At 40.9% G+C, this 26,908-nt stretch overlaps 1 protein-coding gene across 4 annotated transcripts; it reads left to right on the top strand.

The window, feature by feature from the left end:
* Positions 1 to 1,129: 1,129 nt before the first annotated feature.
* ZFX (zinc finger protein X-linked) lies at positions 1,130 to 26,908 on the top strand. 4 transcript variants are annotated; one of them, XM_056328085.1, is made up of 8 exons: positions 1,130 to 1,216; positions 8,326 to 8,414; positions 8,859 to 9,425; positions 18,267 to 18,416; positions 18,612 to 18,755; positions 18,848 to 18,982; positions 21,472 to 21,612; positions 23,073 to 26,908. In XM_056328085.1, exons 2-8 carry the CDS (start codon positions 8,354 to 8,356, stop codon positions 24,257 to 24,259), a joined length of 2,385 nt encoding a protein of 794 aa, XP_056184060.1. In that variant the 5' UTR covers positions 1,130 to 1,216; positions 8,326 to 8,353; the 3' UTR covers positions 24,260 to 26,908. The 4 variants fall into 4 exon arrangements, with proteins under 4 accessions (XP_056184060.1, XP_056184061.1, XP_056184059.1 ...); XM_056328084.1 differs by lacking the exon at positions 1,130 to 1,216 and adding an exon at positions 2,267 to 2,398; XM_056328086.1 differs by lacking the exons at positions 1,130 to 1,216; positions 18,267 to 18,416 and adding an exon at positions 2,265 to 2,398.

Here is a 26,908-nt window from a genome sequence, read left to right as displayed (position 1 = left end):
TGCACTTTACATTTGTTGGAAAAACTGGCTTAAAAATCATAGAGCCATTCAAATTGGAAGGTACCTCTGCACACCATCTAGTCAACCCTCCTGTTTAGAGTGGAGTCAGCTACAGCACGTTGCTCAAGGCTATGTCCAGTTGGGTTTTGAGTATGTCTGAAGACGAGACTTCACAATCTCTCTGGGAAACCTGCTCCACTGTCTGAACAAATTCACATCTTTTTTTCCCCCCCTCCCTTATGTTTAAATTGAATTTCCTGTGCTTGTGCCATCATCTCTTGTCCTTTCACTCAACACCAGTGAGAAGAGTCTGGCCCCGCCATCTTTATTTCCCCCATCCGTTCTTCCCACACATGGATAAATCGCCCTGAATCTTCTCCACACTGAGCAGTCCCAGCTCTCTCAGCCTCTCCTCATACCCTAGATGCTCCAGCCCTTCTGCCATTTTAACAGCCTAGCCTCTATGAAAGCATTGTATAATACAGGCTATTAGAGACATGATCCAAACAAGGATCTTATCAATGTATAAATAAAAACACTGAATAGTTTGACCATTTTTTACTTTTCTGTATTAGATCTACCTTGCTGTTGATTATGAATCGACCACCATCTTTCTCTGCACTTGTTCCTTTGGCCTCTTCCATCTTGACAAGAATATTTACTTAAGACCATTTTACATTAATATCACACGTATGGTCAAGCTCAGCAATTCTTTTTCAAGGTAAGTATTTTAGGACCCTCTCCTGCAATACAGGTTTGGGCTGATTCTACAAAAGTTTAACTACAACCTTCATGGAATTAAATTAAAGCAATTAATCTCTGAAGTGTTATGGTTCCTCTTTCATTCTCAGTATCATGGTTAAAATTTCTACGGTGCATGGTACTTGTTTACCATACGCTATACTGAAATACAACTACAAGCATCGCCCAAATTACTTTTTAAGCCTGCGTGTTAAGATAGAAAAGACCAGTGCATAAGATTAAAGCTCAAAGCTGAACCCAAAGGCTCATTCACAACATAAACACCGCAAGTATGCTGTTCTTGGCCAGATAAGTCACATTTGCATCATTTGATAAGCGGAGCAGCCAATTTCCTTCCAGTTTACTTAAATGGTAAGAATAGACACAGAACAGCCTCCTCCAGCCCTGACCCTGCAATTACACAAGAACTCCGACCAAATTGATGGTACTCTTCATCTCCATGAGTTTACTAATGGTATGTCATTTCTGACGCCTTGAAAACTTTAGGATGTATCTTTCATGGGCCGACAGCAATTATTTTCTTAAAAAAATAATAAAAAAAAAATTCTGATTAACTTTCACGATAAGGAAAACACTGCTAGTCAGGATGGTTTCAACGCCACGTTATTTCAAATTTTCTACCGTCCCCGTCCCCCCCCCCACCCCGGTGCTGCTGCTCCCGGGGGGCGAAGGCACGGCGGCAGCCCCTTACATAGGCGCCGTCGGCCGCGGGGAGGGCCGTCCCGTCACGCGTGGGGGGTCTGCCTTCCGCAGGGCAACCCGGGGCGCCGGCTGCGCCCGCCGCCGCCCCTCGGCACCGGGCCCCGCCGCTTCGCCGTCGCAGCGGTTGTTGTTGTTGTTATTATTATTATTCGTAGTAATTCCCACTGGTAGCCGCGCCCCGCGCCGGGGTGGCTCGAGGCCACGCAAGCCCCGGCCCAAGGCCCGCGTCCGCCCCACCGCGGGGTTTCCGCACCCTAAAAAGCCACCCCCCGGGCCCCCGGCGCGCAGACGCGAGTTAAACCCGCCGGCGGGAGCGCGGAGCCCGCCGGCCCGCACCGGGGCCGGGCCGCAGGCCTGGAGGCCGGCGCCGCGGGATGGCGGCCGCAGGAGGCGGAGGGCGGGGGAGGCTCGCCCGGGCGGCGCCAGCATGGAGGGGCCGGGAGGGGAGGGGGGTCCCCGGGGCAGCCGCTCCGCTTCGGGGGCGCACGCCGAGCCCCGAGCGGCGCTTCGCGGCCGAGCTGCGGCGGAGGCGGCGGCAGGAGGAGCCGCAGGGAGCCGAGCGCCGCCGCGCCTCCCCCCGCCCGCCGCCGCCGCGGCCACCACCCCTACCCGCGCCGGCTCGCCTCGCCCGGCAGCGGCCCCCGGCCCGCCCGGCGGCCCCGGCCCCGGCGGGCGGCTGGTCCGAGGCGGCGGGCAGCGGCGGCGGCGCGCTCCCTTCCGCCTTTTCCTGGGTCTCTCTCGGGCAGTGACGTGACGTGCTGACGGCGGGCCCGGCCCGGGGAGCTTGGCCGCTTCCACTCAGCTCCGAGCTCGGCCCCTCCCTCCCCTCCCGCCCGCCCGCCCCGCCGCAGCCGCCGCCGCCGCCGCCGCGCTCGGCCCAGTCGCGCTGAGAGAGGCCGCGCCGAGGCGAGCGCCGCCGCCCGCCATCCGCACGGTAAGCAGCCCCGGGGCTGGGCCCCGCCGCCCGGCCCGGCCCGGGCCTTCCCCTGCCCGCACCAGGCCGCAGCGCAGGCCCCGAGGAGGCCGCAGCTAGGCCGCGCCAGGGCTCCGGCAGAAGAGCGGGCCGCAGGGCCCGGGCCGGTGGGTTCCGCATTCCCGGTGCGGCCCTGGGCAGCGGGGGCGGCGGCGTGAGGGGAGCGGAAGCGGAGGGGGGCGGTTGCGGGCCCGGGGGGAGGCGGGCGAGGTCGGTGCCAGGCCCCGGGCCCGGCCGAGGGGGGTTCGGAGAGTGTCTGGAGGAGGAGACAAAATGGCGGCGCGCGGGGGGGGGAGGCGGAGGGCGCCGGGCGCCATCTTGAATTAATCGCTCGCCATAGCCCGTGCCTCCGCGCAGGCCGGGCCGGGCCGGAGGGGGGAGCCCCTGGCCCCGCTCATCGCAGCGCCGGGCTGCAGGCTCTGGAGAGGGAGAGCCTGTAGCCTCCCCACCCCCGCTTCTCCCTCCTCTCCCCCGCCTCTCCCTCCTCCCCGCCTCGGCGCCTGCCAGCCCGCGAGTCGCAGGGGAGCTCGGCGCTTTCCGGCCCGTGGCAGCTTCCCGTGCGGCCGCGCCAGGGCTGCCAGCCGTGCGCCCTCCTGCCGCGGCCCGGCGCGCCAGCCCCGCAAGCGCCTCGTCCCGGCCGGCCGTGACTGTGGGCAGCGCTGGTTGGGCGGCAGCGGGGGTTCGCCCTCAGCCTCCTTCGCCCAGCCGCCCGCGGGGAGCCGGGTGCGGAGGCGCGGGGCCCTCTCACCCCCTCGGGGCCCTTCTTCGGTGCTGGCTTCTCCCTGTCCTGCGGGGCTCACACCTGCGTGGAAGGTAGTTTCAGAGGGGGGCCTGGAACTGGTTATTTCCCTCATTTAGGTTTCGTTGAGAACTAGCTTAGGTGTCGTCTGATGCACAACATGCCTATGAAATCTGGAGGAAGTCCATTTCTTTAACCAGTTTCTGCAAAGCCCCACACCACTGAAGTACAACAAAGAGGAAAAGACTTGAGATTTTTTACGAAATCGCAGTGAAAACAACAGTACTGATTCTCCTGCCAAAACTGAGGGAGATGCATCGAGAAATAAACAGCTAAATGATTACACTGTCACATTTGTAAAATCGTTTTTATTCTACCATTTATTCACCTAGTAATAATGGGGGTTATTTCCAAGACAAGAATTAGGTACTACAGGAGTATTAATTAATTTTTTTTACCTTTCATGTGTGTGTGATTGAGAGCGTGTGTGTACATTGCATTCTCTGTAAGTGGGTCATGTAGGGAGAGTTGTGACACTGCAGCAATAGTGTAGACAACCCACAGTTGTCTCATAACCACCGCAAAGCTTTGGGTAGCTCGGGGCTCTAACCCAGTTGGGACATGCAAGGCGTGCTGCAGTTTTTAATGTGATGTAGCAAGGCATGATGGGAACATGGTTATGGCTGTACACTAAGTCATCTCAGCGTAGGCAGGGCCCGGGGTTTGGCCGTGGGGAATTTTTGCTATTTATGCCTTGATTTTTTTCTGGGAAGGGGCAGAATTTTGCTGCATGGGTAATTTGGTTTATGCTCTTACTGCAAATAAATAGATGTACTGTTCTTTCCTTAGAAGTAGGCAAAGGGCTATCCTATGTTTCTTTGTCATAAGGATCGTTTTTTTGAAGTTTCCCTTTTTTCCAGTTTTTGTTTTGGTGAGAGCAGAGACACTGACAGTTTCTGTGGCGTATAAAAGCTCTTTCTTCTAAGGACCTATTTTTAAAGTTGCTCTCTCTCTAAAACGTGACAGCTCTTCTATTTCTTTTTATTTCATCTTGATTAGCTTGATAGGCCTATTGAGTCAAGGATTTGTAATGTGGCAAGACAAGTGCACTGTCCATGTTGCTTCTCTTGACTGTACTCAAGGTTTGATTTATGGAAAATACTAATTTTTATTTTGGAAGGTTATTATATTGCTAATAGCTTAATACCATTTCTTCCATGAATATATAATTTTCCGTCAGTCCTTCCACTTGAAAATACTGATTTTCATAAAACCAAAACCAGCCAAGTCTCTGAATAAATAGGTAAAAATCAATTTGTAAGAAATAACTTTACAAACAGAATTATGCATATTTCAGAGCTCTATTAATTCTTGATCCACATGAAGTTGGCATAGACCCAAGCCGAGTAAAAGATGTAGATGTTTAGCTCTGTTTTAGAGGTATAAAACCTGGTTTTAGCTGCCTAGGCTTTTTCTGTGGTAGTGGTAGAGGAACAGTTACTGAATTACTGTGGTTTGGACAAAAAGCCATGTAGGTTTGGGTGTTGAGGAGGACTAAGTGTAGGAATGGCTGGGTACCTGCTTCTCTTTGAGAGTTTAGGTTCCCAAACCGGAACTGAAAATTGCTCCTGTCCGCTTCAGTGCCAGAACCTGCTCCTGCGGTAAGTGATGGCTGGAATATTTAGAAAGAACTGGGAGAAGTTTCAGCCCTTCTTGAAATCTTGCAGGAAAATGAACTGCTGGCATTGCTTCTTAGCTTTATGGTACCACAGAGCTTAGGGTGCTCGCCAAGAAATTTGAAGGTGTTCATTGTGGTGCCTGCAACAAGAAGTTCTGGTATTTCTCATGTTGCAGAACAGTGCTTTCAATACAGAACCATGTGGCATACCTTCCTTTGTGTGTAGCTGAATCTTGGGCCCCCTGTGCTTGGCCCACTGCTCAGAAGAAGAGCGAGCAGGAGGAAACGCAGTATTTTCTCATCTACTGGTTAGAATGTTCAAACCCTGAAACAAATTTTGGGAATTTTTTAGGGATTCCCCCCCTTGCCTGGACAAATGCCTTGAAATGCCCTTTTGCCTGCAGATTTTGATGTAGACACTTTTATCATTTTAGATAGTTAAATCCTGTTTTAAACACCTGCATCCTCTTCTAGTCCTTCTGCAGCAAATGTATGTGGGAGTGGCATCTGTGCCCCTTACTGGAGCACTTTTTAAAGTCTTTATGGCCCTGCCCAGGGGTAAGAATTTGTGTATATTAATTTGTTGGCTGGATCTGGGTGCAAAAGCGAGTTACAGGAAAACTTCCTTAGGAGGACAGTCATTCAGGGTTGGGTTTGCTTCTTTGGAATAGATACCCAAGCGTAAGTCTGTGGCCTTGTTAAGACTCAGTCTTGAAAACCGATGTGCCCAGAAAACTTCCTCAGTTTGTGTAGAACCTGAGCCTTTGTTTCGCAGGTATATTATGCCCCTGTAGGTGAAAAGACCTTACCAATACAGAAGAGGTCATGCTGTTACGCAGCGTGTGCAGTTGAAGGTCTGCTGGGTTGTTGCTGCTGGTGGCAGTGTCTTTATGCAGCTACACCATCATGAACACTGCAGAGACTTGTTTGTTTCAGCATCTGTCACCTGGAATCTGGGCAGCAGTGAGAGTAGCAGTGAAGAGATGGCATCAGCAGGTGCATTATGGAAGCTGGGAAGTAGTGGTGGCAGCCTCTGGGTCTCTTGGGTGGAGAAGATAGAAGGACAGTGAAGGAGAGTCACAGTCATACAGTGAGGAATCTGGGGAGAGGATAGAATAGAGAAAGTACATGCATGAATCATAAGTAGTAGGAATTTGTCATGGAGTGTTGGTCAGGTGGCTAATGAAAGCAGGAAGTGGAGAAAACGAATGCCAGTTCTTCCAGTAGCTGGTGGCAAACCGACACTTCAAGCTGGTTGGGTCCCAGCTGATCAGAGGCTAATAGGTGTGATAATACAGTCCTCAAAAACACAGGCAGAAACAGACTTTCCCAGAGAGCTGGACAGCAAGGATTGTCTTCTTATGTCTGTGTTGCCCAAGGAGAGAAGCAATTTATTTCCACCAACCCTTAATCCCCCATGCCTCCTCCAAAAAAACTTCCTCTGAATTGCTGATACAGTGTTTGCTACAAATTGATGAGTAGCATGGTCTTGTGTTAATGATGGGGGTATGCTGTAGTGATGAAATGAGCAGGTGAGGAGGTAATGAACGTGATACATGTACAGGCATGGAAGAAGTTGGAAAAGAAGCAATAGAAAAGAAACTGAAGACTGAAGGCAACGCAGAAAAGAGGACAAGATAAATAGGAAAGACATCCGTAGTAGATTAGCTAGGTGTATAGTGAAAAGATGGAAGTAAACCAATTTGGCTATGAATAATTCTTGCTTAAATGACTGTATTAAACCTTGTTATTCAGTTCTTGGGTTTGTGACGTGGCAGAAGTTGATTGCTGTCAGTCAAGCTATGTCTTGATCTGAGGCTGAGAAGTGCTTTTCCTCTGTTCTTGATTCTGATAAAAGCATGGATGTGAAGAGCTGTTCCTGTTAATAGTGGGTGCTTCTGACAGAAACGCTTGACAGTCAGAATAATTGTGAGGTGATTTGTGTCCAGCTGGACACCACAATGATTTGTTAGTGCAGCGGTCTTTAAAATATAGGGGCCTTCCAACTGAACATCACACAAACACGGGACCCCTTGGAAAATTATTAGACTGCACCTGCTTTTCCTCCAGTTCAATTTCTGGCTATGTTCTTCCCTCAACTTGTAAAAATACATTGTCTGATATGTAAATTAGGTGGTTAGCTGTGAAGAGTTGAGAAAAGTTGAGCTAGAAAAATGGTGAACTCTAGAAAATACTTGCTACAGATTATGAACGTAGCTTTGTGTTTTGGAGTAGTTATTTTTTTCATTTGTATAGCTGTTTCCCCCATGAAGATGTAATTAATAGAAATGTTGGTTGACGTAGTTCAGAAAGGTTATGATTCTCATGGAAACCTTGGGCAGAATTGTAATGTTTTCTCTATGTCTTTCGTGAAAGTATCCCAGGAATGGAGAGATTCTGCCTGTCACTATGAAAAATGTTTGGAGGAAGGAGAAACAGCTTTCACTTGTACAGAAACACAAGCAGAAATGTGTAGCAACTTTCTGTTGCCCTTTACTGGGTTCTGCACTTAGGAAACTAGTTTGACTAAGTGCAAGGGAGTAGTACAAGTTTGTTAGATCCCGTTTTACCCAGCTAGGTTTGCCTGATCCTAATTATAATGCACATATGTAAGCAGCAAAATTTAGATTGCAGTTTCAGCTTTTAGCAAGTATTTTAACTTTGAGGTCTTGTTTGGGTCCTTTATTAAGAAGATTGAAATTTTAAGTTGTTATTATGCATTATGCAATATATGTTATATACTGAAGAAATGTGGAGGTATTCTGTTCAGAGAAATTTGGTAGAATATGACATTTGGTAATTTTTTAGAACTGGTGGTACTTTTTTAATACAAAAACAAATAGGTACTTTGTCCTGAGGCAGGAATTTTAAAGATTCACCCATCTGGAGTTTGAAAACATATTATGTTAATTTCTGGAAGCCATTTACATTGATGATTTCAATTTCTATAGTGATATATGAGTCAATTTCTCCTGACTGCCCAACTACGAACACAGGGGACATTAAAAGCAGTGTGCATTTCAGATATTGGCTGTTAACCTTTAATTTACCTTGTTGAGCCTTGTTGATTTGACATTGTGGTGTTCCCCACCATCCAAAAAAGGCTTGTGTGTGAATTTGTCTAAGCTTTCTTTTTTTTTTTTTTTTTTTTTGTAGGATTATAAGGAAATAATATTTTCATATCCCTTTATCAGCTGATTCTGTGTTTGTGGAGCTGTGGGGTTCTGAGAAACTGACCTAGAGTGTTGGAGCTCACACTCCTATTATTCAGACCCTGGGTGTTTGGTCTTCTAGAGCAGTATTTCTGGAATCCCAGAGGTACCCTGAGTAGAATCTGGTCCATCTTAAAGTCAAGAGGTGTTATGTGTTAACTTCCACACAAACAAAATTTTTGCTTTTCAGTGCACAGGCAGAGGCAGCTTTCATATTGTAATACAAGGTAAAATAACCTTTCTTCTTTACCTTCTACAGACACTGTGACTGATGAGAGTTAAAGGCCATGGATGAAGATGGGCTTGAATTGCAGCCACATGAGCCAAATGCATTTTTTGATCCAACAGGTCTGTCAGGAGATAATATGTAGATAAGAGCATTCACATTAGACGCAGTTCACTGTGTTTATTTTGTCTTTGCTTACAAGTACTATGCTGCATCAATGCTTTCGTATAGAGTAGTCACTTATGAATTTTGGTTATTTTTATTACTCAGAGCAATATGAATGAGCTACTGTTCTGTCAAGTAATAGTTTGGATATTGGGGAACAGTCTAAAAATTGGTAATCTTTTCCAGGAGAGGAAATGTTCGTCTTAGTTAGCATCTACTGAGGACTTGCTTTACGGCTCCGCATATATCTGCCTGTTTTAATTTCTTGTAGGCTGTTATGCCTGTTTTACAAAATTGCAGCATAGTGTAAAAATTGAAGTAAAATAGAAGTAACTTCAATTATTAACCACCTCGTCTAATTAGTTTTACAATTTAACTGCTATTTTAATTATGTTTTTCAGGAGCTGATGCAGCACATATGGATGGAGATCAGATTGTTGTGGAAGTACAGGAAACAGTATTTGTTTCAGATGTAGTCGACTCAGATATAACCGTGCATAATTTTGTTCCTGATGATCCAGATTCTGTAGTAATCCAAGATGTCATTGAGGATGTTGTTATTGAGGATGTTCAGTGCCCAGATATCATGGAGGAACCAGACGTATCTGAAACTGTCATTATTCCTGAACAAGTGCTGGACACGGACGTAGCGGAAGAGGTTTCTTTGGCTCATTGCACTGTCCCAGATGATGTTTTAGCTTCTGACATAACAGCAGAAGCAATGTCTATACCAGAACATGTACTGACAAGTGAGTCAATGCATGTACCTGAAGTTGGACATGTAGAACATGTAGTTCATGACAATGTTGAAGAAGCAGATATTGTCACTGATACTCTGGGAACAGATGTTGTTTCTGAGGAAGTCTTGGTGGCAGACTGTGCATCAGAGGCAGTGATTGATGCCAATGGAATCCCTGTAGAACATCAAGACGAAAAGGGCAACTGTGAAGATTACCTTATGATTTCCTGTAAGTGTTGGGGTAAAGCCATCAAAATTCCTATGATGTGGGCCTGGGTGGTGCTTGAAATATCTGAGGGAGGGCTTACAACAGTACCAAACCCATCTGCATCATTTAATAAAATGCAAATCTCACAAACGTACTCAAATGAGGGTATTTTTAGGAGCATGTACCAGCTAAAAATTCTGGTGAAACTAATGGAGAGAAATACTGGCAAATGCATGTCTGATTATAAATTATTTCTGTAGCTTTTTGTAGCGTAGGAACAAAGGATTAAGAATTCAAGTAATCTAAATGCCATATACTTACTAAGAAATGAAAGAAAATAAATGTGACATTGTTAGAAAACATGTATATGCAGGTTACTAAGATTACTGCCAAGACATTAAGAGAACAATCCCGATTTTTCATGGAAAAGGAAAAGTAAAAAGCCCTATTTTTTGAAAGTCCAAATGACATTCTCGTTATCCTTATCTTTTTTGCTAAGACCCCACCCCTTCCACCCTATTGGTAATTAGGTGCAAGCAACGATAATGGTTTTCTTTGCTGTTAGGATGCGTTTTCTTCTCTTGATTAAGCAAAGGGCAGAGGTATGCTGCTAACAAAAAGAGTAGCTGTTGCTGCTCATAGCTGAGAAGCAGCCGTGAATATCTTAATCTTCCTTAGGAACAGTGCACAATCCATTTGAATCATAGTTGAAAAGACTTAAAGTAGAGAATGGAGAAAAACAGAGTATGTAATCAATTCTTTTTCTACAGAGGATATCAATTTGCGTGAACTGGAGCTTACTCTAAATATGTTACTTACAATGATTACTCAGTGCAGCACCTAGGAACGTCAAGAGTGTCACTGCTGAACGCTTGTTTGTCATAGAAATAGAAAAGCGTTGTTAGGCTGTTTGTTTAATTGCTATTTTAGGCACTTTAATTTTGTCTAGCATTAAATGACTCCATTGATGAGGTATACTTCATGCTCTGCTTCAGTTACCTTTTTTCTTTTTGCTTTTTCTTTCCTTTTTTTTTTTTTTTAAACTTTGGACACTTTTTTGAAATGTATAATAACTTGTTTTAATTTTATATTCTGTACTCATCGATTTTAATGTTGCTTCTCCTTACCTAGGATCACTGCATTTCTTAATTTATCATCTCTTGAGTTCCTTGAGTAACCTTGTGCAGCCATGTTTTGAGTTTATATGAGGTACAGTTAATTCTCTATTATCTGGGAAAACAATTAAATGGGATAATGCAAAGTATGGATAACACAAAATAATGTAAAATTAAGCTGCAAGACCAAACTGAAGTGAAATAGGTCAGGGATGTTGCTCTCTGAAGTAGTATTTATCCAAACTGATAAATGCACTCTGTACATTATGGTACAGATAAAATTTCCAGATTCTGGACCTGAGTTAGATCAGATGAAAGCAGCTCAAATGCTTCCGCACCTGCATAGTTAGGCAACAGAGTGGATAATCCACCTATGGATAATTGAGACCTGACTGTGTAAAGACTCTGGTGGTGATCCTTACCTCTTTCTTATACCCAACTGTAGCTCTTGAAGATGCTGTTGCTCCTGTCTCTCTGCTCACCCTTCCTCTGCAGGTTCTTGTCCTGCAGCATGGGGAGCTGAATGAGGCCTCTGGGGCTGCTGTCATAGGAACACCTTGCAGACTGTGTTTGTGTAAATTCAAGTGAGAAGGGTGTGTAGATATATCTCCCATTCAGCTACTCTCAGTGTCTAAATGAGGACAGAATGTTTTGGTAGATGCCATATTGCATGATCCCTAAAATACTCACCTAGCTAGGAAGTCTTCTTAGATGTACCAGTCATTAACGGGTGGTAACTGGCAGAAAACACAGGAATTTGGTTGTGCAGTTGTGCTGGGATATTTTAGGTTTTTAGTCATGTATTTCTGTGGTTTAGGTTCAGAACTTTAAATAAGCCAGCATTTAAAACGGTCGTTAGGCTACAAAACATGCATCCTTTCTATTTGTGTTTAAAATGTTAATTACGTTCTACGATTCTTTTTAAATCGAAATTCCCTGTTACCACCTACTGTGTTTAAAGCCTGCATAACAAGTTCTTCTGGTTGTGAAGTCAGAGTCTAGTGCTTTTCCACCAAGTTAAGACTATCTTGCCAAATAGTCTCTTCCTTGTATGGAAAACATTATTTGAATTATTTTCCTTTTTTTTTTCCATTGGTGGTGTATGTGTTTATTGATCTGTTGACTGTCTCATTTCTTCAGTTGACCTTAGTATTAGTGGTTTTTAAAAGTTAGTAACATTAAGCCTAGTTTTTTATTTTTTATCTTAACTTGTAAATAGGTGCTTGATTCTGGCAAACATCCCTGAACTGCTGGGGCAGATATTGGAATGTAATCTTGTCTGCCATTACAGTAGTCAAATGTAGCTGCTTCCCAGGTCTAGGAGTTAGATTGTGTTCTTCAGGATGCTTTTGCCTGTCTTTGTTTAGCTAGTTAATTGCAAAGCAGGAGATCACACTTGGTGTTCCTTCTGTTGTAGGTTTCTCAGTCTGTATTCTTCAATGAAAGTTATTGGCAGATTTTTGCTATCTTCTTCCTATCTTGTGGCTCCCTCTAAGCATTTCCGGTTTTGTTCCTAATGGACTGGGTCTACATAGATTTTCTTAATATAGGGTAATTTTCTTAGCTTTATCCAGAAAATACCTGTTTTGGAATGACTAATCCATTTGTAGATTTTTAAATGTGGTGTTTCTACCTTCTTGGTTTCGCTTGGTTTGGCTTTTCAAAGTGTACAGGCCCTGTGGGTCTCATTCTGTCACTTTGCTTCGGTAAACTCAGTATTTTATTTTTCTTTTCCCATTTAGATTTAATTTAGCTTATGTGTTGATAGGTCTTTCCTTTTTTCATTTCCAAGATAATGTTTCTTGGCACAGCTTACATTATCACTTACCTTTTCATGTACTCGCCTTTTTCGTGTCTTTGCCCTTAAGCTTCATTTTTCATCCATGGTAGGTTTGGGACACTTATGGCAGAGCAGAATTCGATATTCATTCAACAAGGAATGCAAATTACTACGAGTTAGTAGCTTGAAAAGGGTTCAAGGAGGTCTGATAAATCAGTTTTTCTTTCACGTGTGCCATTACAAGCCAGTTCCTGAATTTGGTCAGGAAAGGATAGGTTGCCTTCTCGCTCACACTGGTACTAATCATTTGCTAGCAGATTTTAAGATTTGAAAATCATTTATCCATAAGAGAGACAGTAGTGGTGAGTTTAGCTATTGTTTGGCAAAGCAACATCAACCCCCACCCTGCATTTACTAACCACGGAAAGTAGTGCCTTAACACCAGGCCATAAGATGGAAATTAAGATTTTTGCTTGTCTTGATTTCATTCAGTTTGGCAAAGTAAGACACATCCTCTGGCATGAACTCGTTCCATAAGACAAGAAGTTGTACTCTGGTATATTTATTTAATTGCAGTAAAAATGGTGAGGCACGGATGAGATTTGATGAGGGAAAGGTAGTCTTAAAAGTTTAAGTTGTAGTTTAGGAAGTTAAATGATGATTGCACATACAGGGGCTTTGTTATATCCATCTGTATCCTTACTTTGCTCCGAGTTAGACCTGGCTGTTGTTTACTATATCGGAATTAACACTTGCCGTGTCAGGAATCAGAACCCATGGTACTCAAAGAAAGAAAATAATGGTTATACCTTTTCATAGGTCTAGGTGAAACCTAGCTTTCTCATCCTTAATGGATGTTGTAAATTGAAAGCATTGGATCTGATCAACAAAGCCGTAAAGTGCATGCCTTGGTTAGGGCCATCCGGTAGACTTCTAGTCAACAAAACAAAATGGTTTTGTTTGGTTGTTGGGGGTTTTTTTTCTTCTTTAGCATAAATCTCTCCTTCTTTTTCCCTGGAGTTTCTTAAAGATGCAAGAAATCATGTTTTCCTTTCTGCGAGGTAGAACTTGCTGCCATGCTTCTGCCTGACTGCTGCAATGGCACCAGCAGTTGTTGCAGCCAAGGCCGCACAGGATGTCACTGTGAGAGGTGATGGAGATGAAAGTTCCCTTGGGCTGAGTGATGTCCTGGAGCTTAGTTTGATTTGTGTGCTGGGGAGAGTAGGAGGAGAAGGACAAATGTTAGACAGCAGTTTGGAGCTCAGGAAGTTCTCTTCTGCTAGATTGCCGCCCTGAGGGGAGCTTCAGATGCATAGGGTATGTTGTTGCTCCTGTGTAATGGCAATGGCATTAAAAGCAAAATGGAACAGATTTCTGTTTTCTCACAGGTTAGGAAACCTGCTTTGATGTTTAAGAAATAACTGGATGGTAAAAATAACTTCTCTGGTGGACTAGGAATTCTCTGCTATCAAGTGAAGTACAAGTAAAATGTTTCTATCACAGATGACTGAACAAAGTCTGTCTGGGGAATACAGCATGCTTTTAATCTATTTTAGAGAAAACAGAATAGTTAGCAGTGGCCTTTTTCATTAAAAATGGTTAAATAGGGTTGTTTATTTTTTAAGCAGGTATGACAAGCATTTTTTTAGCAGCAAAGAGAATTATTTGGGAACATACAGGTTGACGGAATAGATGGCTCTTGTCTAATTGCTCCATAGACAGATTTTAAGATCTGCTAAACTGGTATAGAGACAGACTTTTTCTTAGAATGTTTATAAGAATTGTTTTGGTGCGTTATATAGCAATGAGCAGCATGTACTTGAAAAAGATAGAAGGTTTCTTAGTACTGAAGTGAATGTTATCTTTTACAATCCTTTTATTTTCCTCATGAATGCCATGTAGAGGAGAAATGGTAGCAAAAAATAAATGTACATGCTTATAGAAACCATTAAAAAAATACAGTTACAGATACTTGCATTTTTCTGGTTAGGAATAAAAGACTGCAAGGCTACAAAGTCTGTGTCTGCCGATGCATTAAATACTGGATATAAAAAACTAAAAAAAAAAAAAAAATTCTTACGGAAAATGTATTTGTTGTACCGTTTAAGCGAATGCGGTATGCAAGATCTCGGGCTAGCATATGGTCCTATATGGGGCGACTGGCCTCAGCTGGGTTTTAAATAGTGTTTTTATGTTATTTATCAATGCACAGGATCTTGTTTCTGTCCCAGAACTGTCATTGGACATATTTAATAGGAGGGTAAATATATAGGAGATGATTATTTGTTTGATATAATAGTTTATGACATTATATGGTTTTTTTATTAGATGTAATATTTTCTAGGAGGCAAATGCTGTCATCATGATAGAACACATATTAAACAATCTGTTGTTAAAGTTGCCTGATCTTTTATTTCTCTGCTCTGCTCTCTATTTTTTTTTAATCTGTTGGTCTCTTTCTGTTGATTTCTTTGTAATGTAAATGTTAATTAGGCAGGCTTTAAATAGGCCACGTCTTTCATGTTGTATTATATCTTTCCTGTCTGTGCTTTTAATAAAAATTAAAGCATTATCTTTATGTGGAAGCAATTATTGCAACATTGGAGAAGCACATACATCGTTGTTTCTTGCACGTCATAGTATGCAAAGAGCAGGCTGCTCTAATCAGTGAAGTCTGTGAAGAATGTCAGCAAACTAACCATAGAATGCATTTTTGCAATTTATGTTAAATAATGTTGTGTCTGTTACTTTTTCGGGGTTTTTTTCTTTTCTTTTTTGTTTTTAACTTGGAGAATTAATCTGAATCCACTTGTTTACTGAAGTAAAGCTACCAGCTAGTAGAGGGGGAAAAAATATCTTACATTTAAACTTTTTAGTGTTTAGTTAATAACTAATTAAATGCACAAGGTATGACAGCACTGGAATAATGCTAGTCTGAGCTTTGTTTGAGCATGTGACTTGTGATTAATTTAGTAACTGCCCAGTGTCTCTACTTGAAAGGAAGTGGTATCTTACAAGCTTAACTAATATTTTAAGTACTTCTGGGTTGGGTTTTTTTTTTTTTGTTATTTCAAAGAGAAGCAGTGTGAGAGAAGATCAGTCATGCATGGTATTTGTGGGATCCCTTGATAGGCTGTGAATTTGAATGAAAAATTCAAACATCATCATCAGAGTTCCAATTTCAAACATTGATCAGTGAAGTATTTATGAATATCATTTGCTCTGATTGTGAGACTGAGGTATGTGGAGAATGCAGAAACATAGGGAAAGAGTTAAATGGAAATAAAATTCATAAATGCTGCCAGAGCATCAGTGAATCAGTATAGGTTAATGCTTATGTAGCCATAGGACAAAAATGCTATGTGAAAATGGTACTTTGTGTGATAGATACCCATTCTTTTTCACTTGTTTGTCTCCTCTGATTTTTATCTTTTTTTTCTACCTTTTTCTTTCCATCCCTTTTTTCTTCCTGTTACCTGTTTGCTGCCATACTGGAAATACTATTACTTTTCAAGCCCTTCAAGGACTTTAGTAGCATTATCACCTGTCAAGAGAAAAAATTTTTCCTTTTGGATCAGAAAAGTTACCCTAATAATCCTATGCATCAATTTCTTTACATTTCAATGGCACTGTTGAAAACTATTTATAAATTTTAAACCCACTGTTGAATATAGAGGGAAATCAGGGAATAAACTCTAGATTGTGCAACTTTTTTTTAAAATCATGTTTAAAAGATGACTTTGAACCTTGGACAACTTATTTCAAAGAGTAAATGGAGCATTTTTTTAAGATCTAGAGTTCTGTTGTGTGAATATTATCAATGGGTACTTCCGTATAGGCATGGATGTAAAAAACTGGTTAAAAGAAACCAGCTTGTTTCATATGGTGCGCGTAGGTTTGTTTCTGTCTTGATTGCTTCAGCCATAATTTTCCTTCCTTGAGTATGTTCCAGCATCAGTTTGCCTTGGTGGCAGACTTCCCCTTTGGCTTCAGCAGTGTAAAATCAGTCTACGCTGATTTAAAAGCCTTCCAAGTACACGTGCGTGACACTGGGAACAGCCATGTTAAAGGAGAACAACTATATAAATCTAGTGTAGGAACGAAAGCAAGTTTTCTTTTTGTGAGAGTTCTAGTGACGTTTGGGTTTTCATGCATATGCCAAAGAATTTATGAAAGTCTGCTCAATAACTGAATACACGTACTGCGGAGCTACGTTGTTAACGTGATTCAAAAAAACATCTTAAGGTTTTTACTTTTGAAATGCTTTGGGGTTTCAGCTACAAGATGTTCTGTTGTCCCATGACACAAGTAATTTTTAAAACATCTTACTGCTTGAAACATTCTTTATGGTAGTCATTGATCATAAACTTGGCGTAAGAGTGTTTAGTATTTTTTCTGCTGTTCTTGGTGTGGAGAGAAGTAGACTCACATTTCAGTGCTTCATAATTTAATGTTATTCGTAATTTTTTTTGAATAATTGTGCCTGGTTGAGAAATTGTACATAAATACAGTTATGTTTGATACATGAGACAGAACATGTGCTAGTTTATCTAATTTAAAGGCTAATTTATTGACTTCATGGCACAAAAATAATAGTTATAAAATGTTGAGCTTTTTTTTTTTTAGTAGATCTTAAAGCAGATGGAAGAGAGTTGCAGTTACTGAGTAGTAAAACTATGATTTTGTAATGAGAGTAGTTTAATGAATGCCAGTAAAATGAGCATGCTTTATTAAGTATTTTTTGTATGTGCTAGGCATTGTAGTTAAAAATTCTACAGCATTTATGGAATGGTTCTTATACTTCCTTTAGTATAAATGTCATGTCTTGTTGTCATGAATTAAAGTTGTGCATGGCTCTGAGGGAGCCACGTCAGCCTCCAAAAGTGACTTTATGAGCAATAAAGAAACAAATTAGAAAAGCATGCTGTCGTGTTAAGAATTCTTAAGTAATTTCAACACTCTAGAAACTTCTGGCACTTCTGAAACTGGGAGATTCTCTGAAGGCGTTGAGATGCTGGATTTGGTTTTCGTGAAGACATTTAGTGTATTTTTCTTGAAAATCCATGCTTGTTGAAGTAAAATGGTGTGTGTGCGCACACATGCCTGTGTAGAGTATGTCTTAAACATCAGAAATGTGTTCCTCATAAAGCTGGCTGTTAGCCATGTTCATGTGGGAGGCCTGTGCAAGTTACGGCAATTCAGGCTGAAGCGTGGTGTTGGTGCACTTCTGAAAGCAAGAAAACAAAATGTAAGACAATAGGAAGGAGAGTATGTAGGGCTACAGTATAAAATCCAGTGCAAGTCCCTTTCAGTAAGGGTGCTATGAACAATCGGTTGAGTAAGTTCAGTTCATCAGTGTTGTAGTGTCAGGGCAGTGCTTTGACACTGTGCTGGATCCCTCAGCTGTTGAGTCAGTGAGGAAAGTGAAGGGTTTTCTTCCTGTAGTTTTCATTTAGGTTTCCTCTCCAGTCGGTTGAAGAAGCATCAGTAACGCCACTTTGCAAGGAACCAGGAAGCAGTAGTACGGCTTGCGTTAGAGACAGGGTTGAGCAATAGGTAATGCTTTTCAAAAAAACCCAGTCAATAGCTTATTAGTTGTGAAGGAGAAAGCAATTAAAACCAAGAATAAGTGAAATTATGCCACGGAGTAAGTACTAATATGCAGTTTCTTTCTACCATCATCTTGCTGCGGATCACTGTTGCCCTGTTAGCATTGCTTGGTGTGGTGCTCATGTTTCTAGTCATATCACTGCAGTACTCTTGCACTTCCCCCTTAAGTAGAAGAATCAGCTTGAATTTATTTTTGTGTTTACTGTCATTATTTTCAAGGATATGAAAAAAGTATTTATGGGTAGGTTCTTTGTCACAATCTTTAAATTTTAAACTGCTTCCAAATTTGAGTAATGAAGTCTTTCATATATGTCTGTCTGTATATGACTGGATAATTATGATAACTTGTTTTTGTAGTGGATGATGCTGGTAAGATAGAACATGAAGGTTCTGCTGAAATTACCATGGAAGCAGAGTCAGAAAGTGGCTCTTGTAAAGTGGATGGCATTTGTCCAGAAGTCATCAAGGTGTATATATTCAAAGCAGATCCTGGAGAAGATGATTTAGGTAAAATACGCTCATTTTAGAATACTCCAACCTGACGTTTGAAGTTTTGTGTGAGGGATTGTGGTTTCTCTCAAGTCATCTGTAAAGAGCTGTGGGTCTAATGTTAAAGAGTGACAAAGTTTGAATTTTCTGCAGTTTAGCACAGAGTTTTAACAAAGTGTATTTAAAATATTTTGGTCTGGTCTTTTCCATTAGGGGGCACAGTAGACATTGTGGAGAGCGAGCCAGAGAATGACCACGCAGTTGGATTACTTGATCAAAATAGCAGTATTCGTATTCCAAGGGAGAAAATGGTTTACATGACCGTAAATGATTCTCAGCATGAAGATGAAGACTTAAGTAAGTAGGTGGCTTTCATTTGGGAGCAGGGGTTTTTACTTTCAGTGGTGCAGTGTTCCTATTAATTTTTTCTTGACTTCTTTTTCTCTTAGATGTTGCAGAAATAGCTGATGAAGTTTACATGGAAGTGATTGTAGGAGAGGAGGATGCAGCAGTGGCCCATGAACAGCAAATTGATGACACTGAAATTAAAACTTTCATGCCTATAGCTTGGGCAGCAGCTTATGGTAGGTAAATACTCAGAGAATTCTTCCTGATGACACTGTCTATAGCAAAATGTTGGGAATTGTCTTTTGGATGGTAGCGGAGTATTTGTGCTTTTGTGTTTCTTTTTAAAGTTTTAGTGTAAGAATGGTTTCTTGGCATAATGAGCTTTAAAAAGAGAAGACGAGAAGCTGTAAGGCAGGCTGCTTCTTACTGCTATTTTAACAGGCATTTTCCTTTATATTTTCATGATGTGGTTGAGTTTTCAGCTGAAAAATTGCATCTGAAGTACATCTGTCCTTTGGAGTTTTAGGACCCAGTAATAGCTGTCTTGGGAACAGAAATGAATATTTTTATTTGTCAAAGGGGAAGCAGATGGGAATATGTAACAGTGAAAAGCAACACTGACCTCTAGCTTGATATAAGTGCTTTCTAGAAGGAACATAGAAATATGTGATTTCACTAATGGAAATAATTCATCAACAAAAAAAGAAGCTGGAGGGAGACATCTTAAAATTATAGCAGAACCTTGAGAATATTTCCAGCATGCAAACCCAGTTTTCTTAATCGTTAGTATCTGAGCACCAACTGGTGCACAAACTGATTACGTAAACTGGTAGACCAAAATCTCATCTTAGAAATGTTTCCATATTGCCCTTTTCTCCTAAACAAAGCAGAAGAAATAGCGGAGTAGAGGACAAAACTTAGGTTATATGTCTGTGTGGTGTGGATTGTGGTGATGGTGCCAGGGAGGTGAATGGCAGGGAAGTGCTGAGGATGCGATGGGGGCTGGAATCAGGGATGTAAGTCAAGGGAGGGCAAGCTTTCAGGGAGCAGTGTGTGTTCAAAGTTGTTTCGGAGATGGATGGTAGCGTACCCAGAGCCTTATCTTTGGCCATACAGCGGTGAGCACAGTTTCAGTGGAGCAGAAAGGACAGAAGCCAGGTTGAGAGGGAATTAAAAATGAAGTGAACTTGAAACAACAGTTGTAGACTGAACATTCAGTCATTTTGGAGGAGGAGGAGGAGAAGAGTGTATTAAGAACGGAGAGATGGAATTGAGATGAGAATTTAAGAATGTGGGCAACAGTGGAATTGACTGTTTTGTCAGCAGTAAGCAACCTAGCACACAAGGTGAGAGGTGGCAGGAAGGGGAAGAAATAATAAAGCATAAAGCCATGAAAATGGCGGAGGTTTGTCTGCATTTCTTGGAGCTCTTCTGCATTTAAAGAGGGTTTAAGAACAGGTAACAATGGCTTCTTGAAATGGGAAATTTGTTTGGTTGCTGTATTATAGCAAAGCCCAGTCCCACTGTGCTTTATATTCCAGCGAGTTTTTACAGTTTTATTCTAGTATTAGAAAATGTTTGAGGCCTGTTTTGTGTTGCACTCTAGGACTGTTCATGCACCTGTTGCAAACTGAGCTTCTACATGTAAGATGTGAAACAGGTTTTTGCTTTCAACGTTTGTCACTTGTCACGTTTGCTGTTCAACACTTGAGCTAGCATATAGAGCAGAATCTTCAGGCTCTGCACGTGCCTGCCTGGCTCTGAGTCTTCTTACGTTAATCACGAATATTCATTCATTCTCAGCACTCTACAAAGGGAACAGTTATTGAGCATGTTGAACTTTCTTCCACTTCAGTCTTTCTGTCTGTCTGGTGAGCTTCGCTTTGACTAGGAACTGTTGCTTTCTATTGATTCAGTAAAAGCTTAACCACGAAATTTATTATTAAACTTTACTTAGGCCCTTAAATCACCAAGGTTAAACTGATTGCCAGTAAATACCTCCCTGAATATATAGATCTATTTAGTTGTAATTTTCATGTTTGTTTTACATCCAGTGATAGCATTTGTGTATTAAACGTGAAGCTCTGTGAGGCAAACAATTGCTTCCTTCTTTCTATTACACAATACTGAACATGTTCTTTGTTCCCACTAGAAAGAATTTGTAAGTGTACTAGGTGTGCAGATATTAAGTAGTGTACTTTGTGTGCAAATTTATGAGCTGTTCAGAATGATTCTTTGATTGCAGTTCCAGTTCTGAAACTTGGTCTATGAGAAACTTCAGTCAGGTGAATTCAGATGTCCAGAAGCGAGTGGGAGCTCACGCAGGAATGTATTTCAGGACTGAGAAGAAAATCAGGCACAGTAAATCCTGCAACATGCTGTTGTTTACTGACGTTAAAACATTTTGGGCATAATTAGCAGCCAGAGAAATGCAACCCCCCCCTGCATTTAAAGGAGAACTCTTTGTGAAATGGAAAACCATTAATTCCTGTAAATTGTGTACTCCTGTAAAAGTAGGTTGGCAAAGGCAGTGCTTCCAGGTTCGTAATGCCAAACATATTTCATAAGTTACATACAAAGTTTTGCAGCTCATCCTGTACATTACTATGGTTTGATTAAATGTCCAGATAATAGCTCATAATTTCTGTTATTATCATTGTAGAGTTTGTTGCTCGAATAATTTGTAGAGTGATGACAGTAGGTAACTTTTTTTAACTTTTCTAAGGTAATAATAATGATGGCATTGAAAGTCGGAATGGCACTGCAAGTGCTCTTTTGCACATAGATGAGTCAGCTGGACTTGGGAGACTGGCTAAGCAAAAACCAAAGAAAAAAAGGAGACCTGAGTCTAGGCAGTATCAAACAGGTGAGTATCTGGTGGCTGGCCTTACTCTCATTCCTCCAGGTGTTTATTCATGAACAAATGTACCTTGCTGATAGCATGTGCAGTGTCTTATAAAAAATGGTGATTATTTTGGGAACTATTTTGTTGACTGCACTTTTACATCATAAATGAGCGCATATTTTATTTTTAAGTTTTTATATAAATAGTTGGTTTGGGTTGTGGGTGGTGTTTTTAAAGGAAACCGTCTCTGACATAGGAGAAAATCAAGTGTCATAGCAAAAGGTTAAAAATGTATATACTTAATTTGCCATGCCAATTTTAATGTTTATTTAAACTTTTTTAAAGGGGAAGTTAGATAAACAGTGCTCTGTAATAGTACTTTTTAAAAACCCTTTTTGACTTTATTGAAAATACATAGAATAATACATTTCATTTTATCAGCCTAATAAGCTAACTGGAAAATCTAAACATTATATATTACATTTGGTAGTGTAACATCTATACTCTTTTCTGTTTTCATTGTGAAATAAATTGCCTTGACACTCACACCAGAGTTCTTACTTGTATCCGTAAGAACAGATGTGCTGCTTTGGCATTCTTTGGTTTCTGCTGTTACCATGTTATGGTGTGAATGCTTTGGTCTGATGAAGTTGATAAAGCACATGGCTGTTTTCTTCAGTAGCCTTGCCTTAAATGACACTAACGGTTTCTTTCCAAGTTGTGACTTAACTGTAGGAGTTCTCCTTGTCTAGCACTGAATCAGAACACCAGGCAAATTTTAATCTTAAAGTTTGCTTTTTCTATTTCCACCTACCTACTCGGTTCTCCTTCTAAAACATTTTTGGAAAACGGAACTTTTTAGCATGCCTAGACCAATTCAGGGTAAACAAATCAGGCTGATGGATGAGTGCAAATAAGGGCACCTCAACGCTTTGGAACTTATGTGAAATGTGTTCTCATTGATTCCTGCTTGATACCTCTTTGGATTTTAACTGTGACAGATGGCACAAGAAGGAGGTGTTAGTTTGGGGACGTGAAATGTAGTCAGTGGTTGGTGATTAAGCTGCCAAATTAAACTTTTTATCTACAGATTCATGGAAAGTGAAGGAAAATCATGTGCTCTGCTTACTATGCAATACTCGGTGTTGGCTGCTGTTCTTTGCACCAGTGTCAGTTCCTGTCTGTATTTAATGTGTGAACTCAGTCATTCAGAGTAGAATTATTTGAGGTGAAGAACAGCTGGGTTATGCTTTGGTTGTCTCTATCAAAAAACAGTATTTCCTTTCTGCTAATAATAAAAATGAAGTAGTAATTCCTTCCATTTCTTCTACCTAACCCAGTAACAAGCTTGTTTATTACATAGTAAAGCGTTACGCATCTTATCTTAATAATTAACCTTATTGTTAAGGTTGAAATACAACTTCTATTGAAGTGTCATATTGTTGTGTATTATTGATGAAGGGTTTTTTGTTGTTTTTCAGCAATAATCATTGGCCCTGATGGTCATCCATTGACAGTCTACCCCTGCATGATTTGTGGAAAGAAGTTTAAATCTAGAGGTTTCTTGAAAAGGCACATGAAAAACCATCCAGAGCACCTTCTTACTAAGAAGAAATACAGATGCACAGACTGTGATTACACTACGAATAAAAAAATAAGTTTACATAACCACTTGGAGAGTCATAAGCTGACCAACAAAACAGAAAAGCTTATTGAGTGCGATGAGTGTGGGAAAAGCTTCTCTCATGCAGGAACTTTATTCACGCACAAGATGGTGCACAGGGACAAAGGAGTTAATAAAATGCACAAGTGCAAATTCTGCGATTATGAGACAGCAGAACAAGGATTACTGAGTCATCACCTTTTAGCTGTCCACAGCAAGAACTTTCCTCATATTTGCGTGGAGTGTGGCAAAGGATTTCGCCATCCATCAGAGCTCAAGAAGCACATGCGAATCCACACTGGTGAAAAACCGTACCAGTGCCAATATTGTGAATACCGATCTGCCGACTCTTCTAACTTGAAAACTCATGTAAAGACTAAACACAGTAAGGAAACGCCATTCAAGTGTGATATTTGTTTCCAGACTTTTCCAGATACCAAAGAGCTACAGCAGCATACACTTATGCATCAAGAAAGTAAAACACATCAGTGTTTGCATTGTGACCATAAGAGCTCAAACTCAAGTGATCTGAAACGACACATAATTTCAGTCCACACAAAAGACTATCCTCATAAGTGTGATATGTGTGATAAAGGCTTTCATAGGCCTTCGGAACTGAAAAAACATGTGGCAGCTCACAAGGGTAAAAAATTGCACCAGTGCAGACATTGTGACTTTAAGATTGCAGATCCATTCATTCTGAGTCGCCACATACTCTCAGTTCACACAAAGGATCTTCCTTTCAGGTGCAAGAGATGTAGAAAGGGCTTTAGGCAACAAAACGAGCTGAAAAAACACATGAAAACACACAGTGGCAGGAAAGTTTATCAGTGTGAGTACTGTGAGTATAGTACTACAGACGCCTCAGGCTTCAAACGCCATGTTATTTCCATTCATACAAAAGACTACCCTCACCGTTGTGAGTATTGCAAGAAAGGTTTCCGAAGGCCTTCAGAGAAGAACCAGCACATTATGCGGCATCATAAAGATGTTGGGCTGCCTTAAAGTCTCTTTCACAGACTTATGGCTGGAATTATAAAGGAATTTTGCCTTTCAGGCAGTTAGCTTATTTTAAAGCCAATCACCTGCGATCACACACAAAAAAACAACAAAAAAAAAAAACATACTGTGCATTTGATTTGTTGCTGTATAAAAATAGGATTATTGCTTCTAGTTGACTTTTATACCTTTTGTTCAATAGCGTGTTCTGAATTCTATTCAGTTTGTTTAATAAATGAAGAAAAGATGGCAACAATAAAGTTGCATTTAATAAAGTAAACCCTGTCTCTTACTGAATTTTTCAACCGTAATAGTTTATTTAAGTATATTTATCTTACTGACCTCGTTGATACTCACAGTGTCCATGTTAATGCAGTTTTGTCGTGAATTTTAAAAATATCAAATTTCTCTTGATAAAATTGTCAGAAGTGTGTATAAAATGGGGAATTGTGATGTTGAAGGTAAAAGTCACTAGGGCCCACCTGATTGTCTTGTTTTGACTATACAGACTTTGTGGCAGGTTAACTATTTTCCATTTGAGGAGTTACACTTCTAACTTTATTGCAGAAAACCATTCTGCATTTTACTTCAGGTTTCAGGGAGAAGAAGTTTTAAAAAAAGGTTTGGGGCATTTGTTACCTATCTTTGACAATTTTGAAAGTATGCTCAAATATTACATTTATTGTTCTGTGCTTCTTTGTCTTTGGAAGGTTTTGCGTGTTACAAATGGTTTGGGTTTTTACGATTTACTACTGTCTTAATGTTGGAAACGTAAAATACTGTTCCATTTGCAGAGTTAATGGGTCACAACTGTCTGTACGTGCTGGTAAACGTACTTCAAACTTAATGCTTTTATGTGTATTAGTATTTCGTTGAAAGAGCTGTTTGTGGTTCAAGTCACATTTTTGATTGTGAGTTGTTTTAGAATGAAATTTAAGTCCAAGAGGTGCCTCGATTTTGGAAGTGAGATCTTTACAGTGAGAGAGAGCTTCAGAGGGGGATGGAGGGGAGCAGATGTGTTCATAAGGAGTAGAGATGTTTTAATGTAGATATCCTTAATAAGAAAAGTAACTTAATGATAGTAACAGGACTGTTTCTAAATTGAGTGTTTTTCCTGAGCTGTTAGCAGCTGTGTTAAGCCGCTGCTTATTAATTAGTACAGTATCCAGAATTAACCTGGTTCTTTTAATCTGTTTATAAACAGCTGGGAGAACATTACAATTATTACATGTAATTTTGCCACCTGAAGACTATTACAAAATAGCGCCATATCATTTGCTGATTGCAGCATAAATGTACCAGGCACGAAGTCACGCACCTTAACAACAACGGTGAAGTGAAAAAACCAAACTATTTAATTACGTGCCAGATTTTAGGACCAGGCCCCGCTCCCCTTGCTCAAATTCCCACTGAAGCCACTGGTTGAGGACAGATTGCAGAAATTCGGGCCCGGCTGCCTGCCAGATCAGGATAGATATGTAACCAGCAGTTCCCAAAGGAGGAAGGGTTCAGAGGCTGGCCCAGTGTTGGCTCTTGTTTCTAGGCAGGTAAACGTCCTGTTGAAGTCAAACAGGACTTTTAGTGGTGATGTCAGGTTTGGAGTGATAAAGGGACAGAGGTTTCCTTGCAGATGTGTGTCTTCGAAGCCTTTTGTATTTTGTTTTGTTACCGAGCCCTGCTCCTGTCGCTCAGCCCTTCTGTTTCACTGTGAGCCAAAATACTCGTGTTTGATTTGCAGTTCAGGAGAGTCAAATGCCATGTCACTACCTTTATTGTATAAAGTTTTTTTCTTTTGATGCCTGCTTGCTAGTGCCCCCAGATTTGTCCAACGTGCTCTTGTATAATACTGCTAAGAGGCCGTGGCCCCTTAGCACGTAATACCTAGATGTGCTGCACTGTGCCTTCATTGAAATCCCCGGTGAATCAGTGGGTTTTGTACATGGCCGTAGCCGTCTGTCTGTAGCCTACTGATTGCCAAATCAGACGCAGTAAAACCCAGTAGAGATTTTCCATTTGTGTCTTGCAAAGTACCCTCCTGCCACTTTTTTCCCCTCCTCTTACCTTCAAGCATTTTCTAACTGGAAACCTGAAAATTGTACAAAATCTGCATAAATTCCCGTATCATCGCTGAGGATGTTAGCCATTTTGAACTTTATTTTTTAAATAAGCTGAAAGACGAAGAACACAATTTTACACATTTTCTTTCTCTTACGTAGCCTGGAATCATACACACTTTTTTTTTTTAAAGCACAACGTTGAATTTTTTTTTTTTTTTTAATAATTAAGGGTTTGGTCAAGTGGATTTTGTAAAATGTATTTGTCTGTATAAAGAGAAAATGAAATTATTGTTAATGTACTGACATTAGTTACAGGTTAGTTTTAATTCTTAAATAATTTGCTTAGCAAATGCTATAAAATGGATGTTTCAGTTTAATGTTTTAAAGGTACAGATTTTTACAAGGACATTATATAAATTATTGTTCTGTAGAAAATACCCTGTTAAATATTGTATACGTCCTTCCCTCTGTACACTTTGTAAAAAAGACAAAAGAAAAAAACAAAATACATAGACTCATATAGGGATGTGTGACATTACTGTAATTGTGTACTTGATAATAACGTGAAAAAATAAAATTCAAAATATTTTCCTTTTAA

This window comes from Falco biarmicus, chromosome 2, assembly GCF_023638135.1.
Source record: "Falco biarmicus isolate bFalBia1 chromosome 2, bFalBia1.pri, whole genome shotgun sequence".
Taxonomy (NCBI): Eukaryota; Metazoa; Chordata; class Aves; order Falconiformes; family Falconidae; genus Falco; species Falco biarmicus.
Note: the sequence above shows the minus strand (reverse complement) of the source record. Positions and strands in the feature narration are given on the sequence as shown.

What these genes read in the sequence shown, in the direction of transcription:
- ZFX (XM_056328085.1), top strand. Translation starts at nt 8,354, where the DNA reads ATGGATGAAGATGGGCTTGAATTGCAGCCACATGAGCCAAATGCATTT. An exon ending in TGCATTTTTTGATCCAACAG is followed by an intron (nt 8,415 to 8,858) that starts GTCTGTCAGGAG and finishes TATGTTTTTCAG; the next exon opens with GAGCTGATGCAGCACATATG. An exon ending in GCATGAAGATGAAGACTTAA is followed by an intron (nt 18,756 to 18,847) that starts GTAAGTAGGTGG and finishes TTTTTCTCTTAG; the next exon opens with ATGTTGCAGAAATAGCTGAT.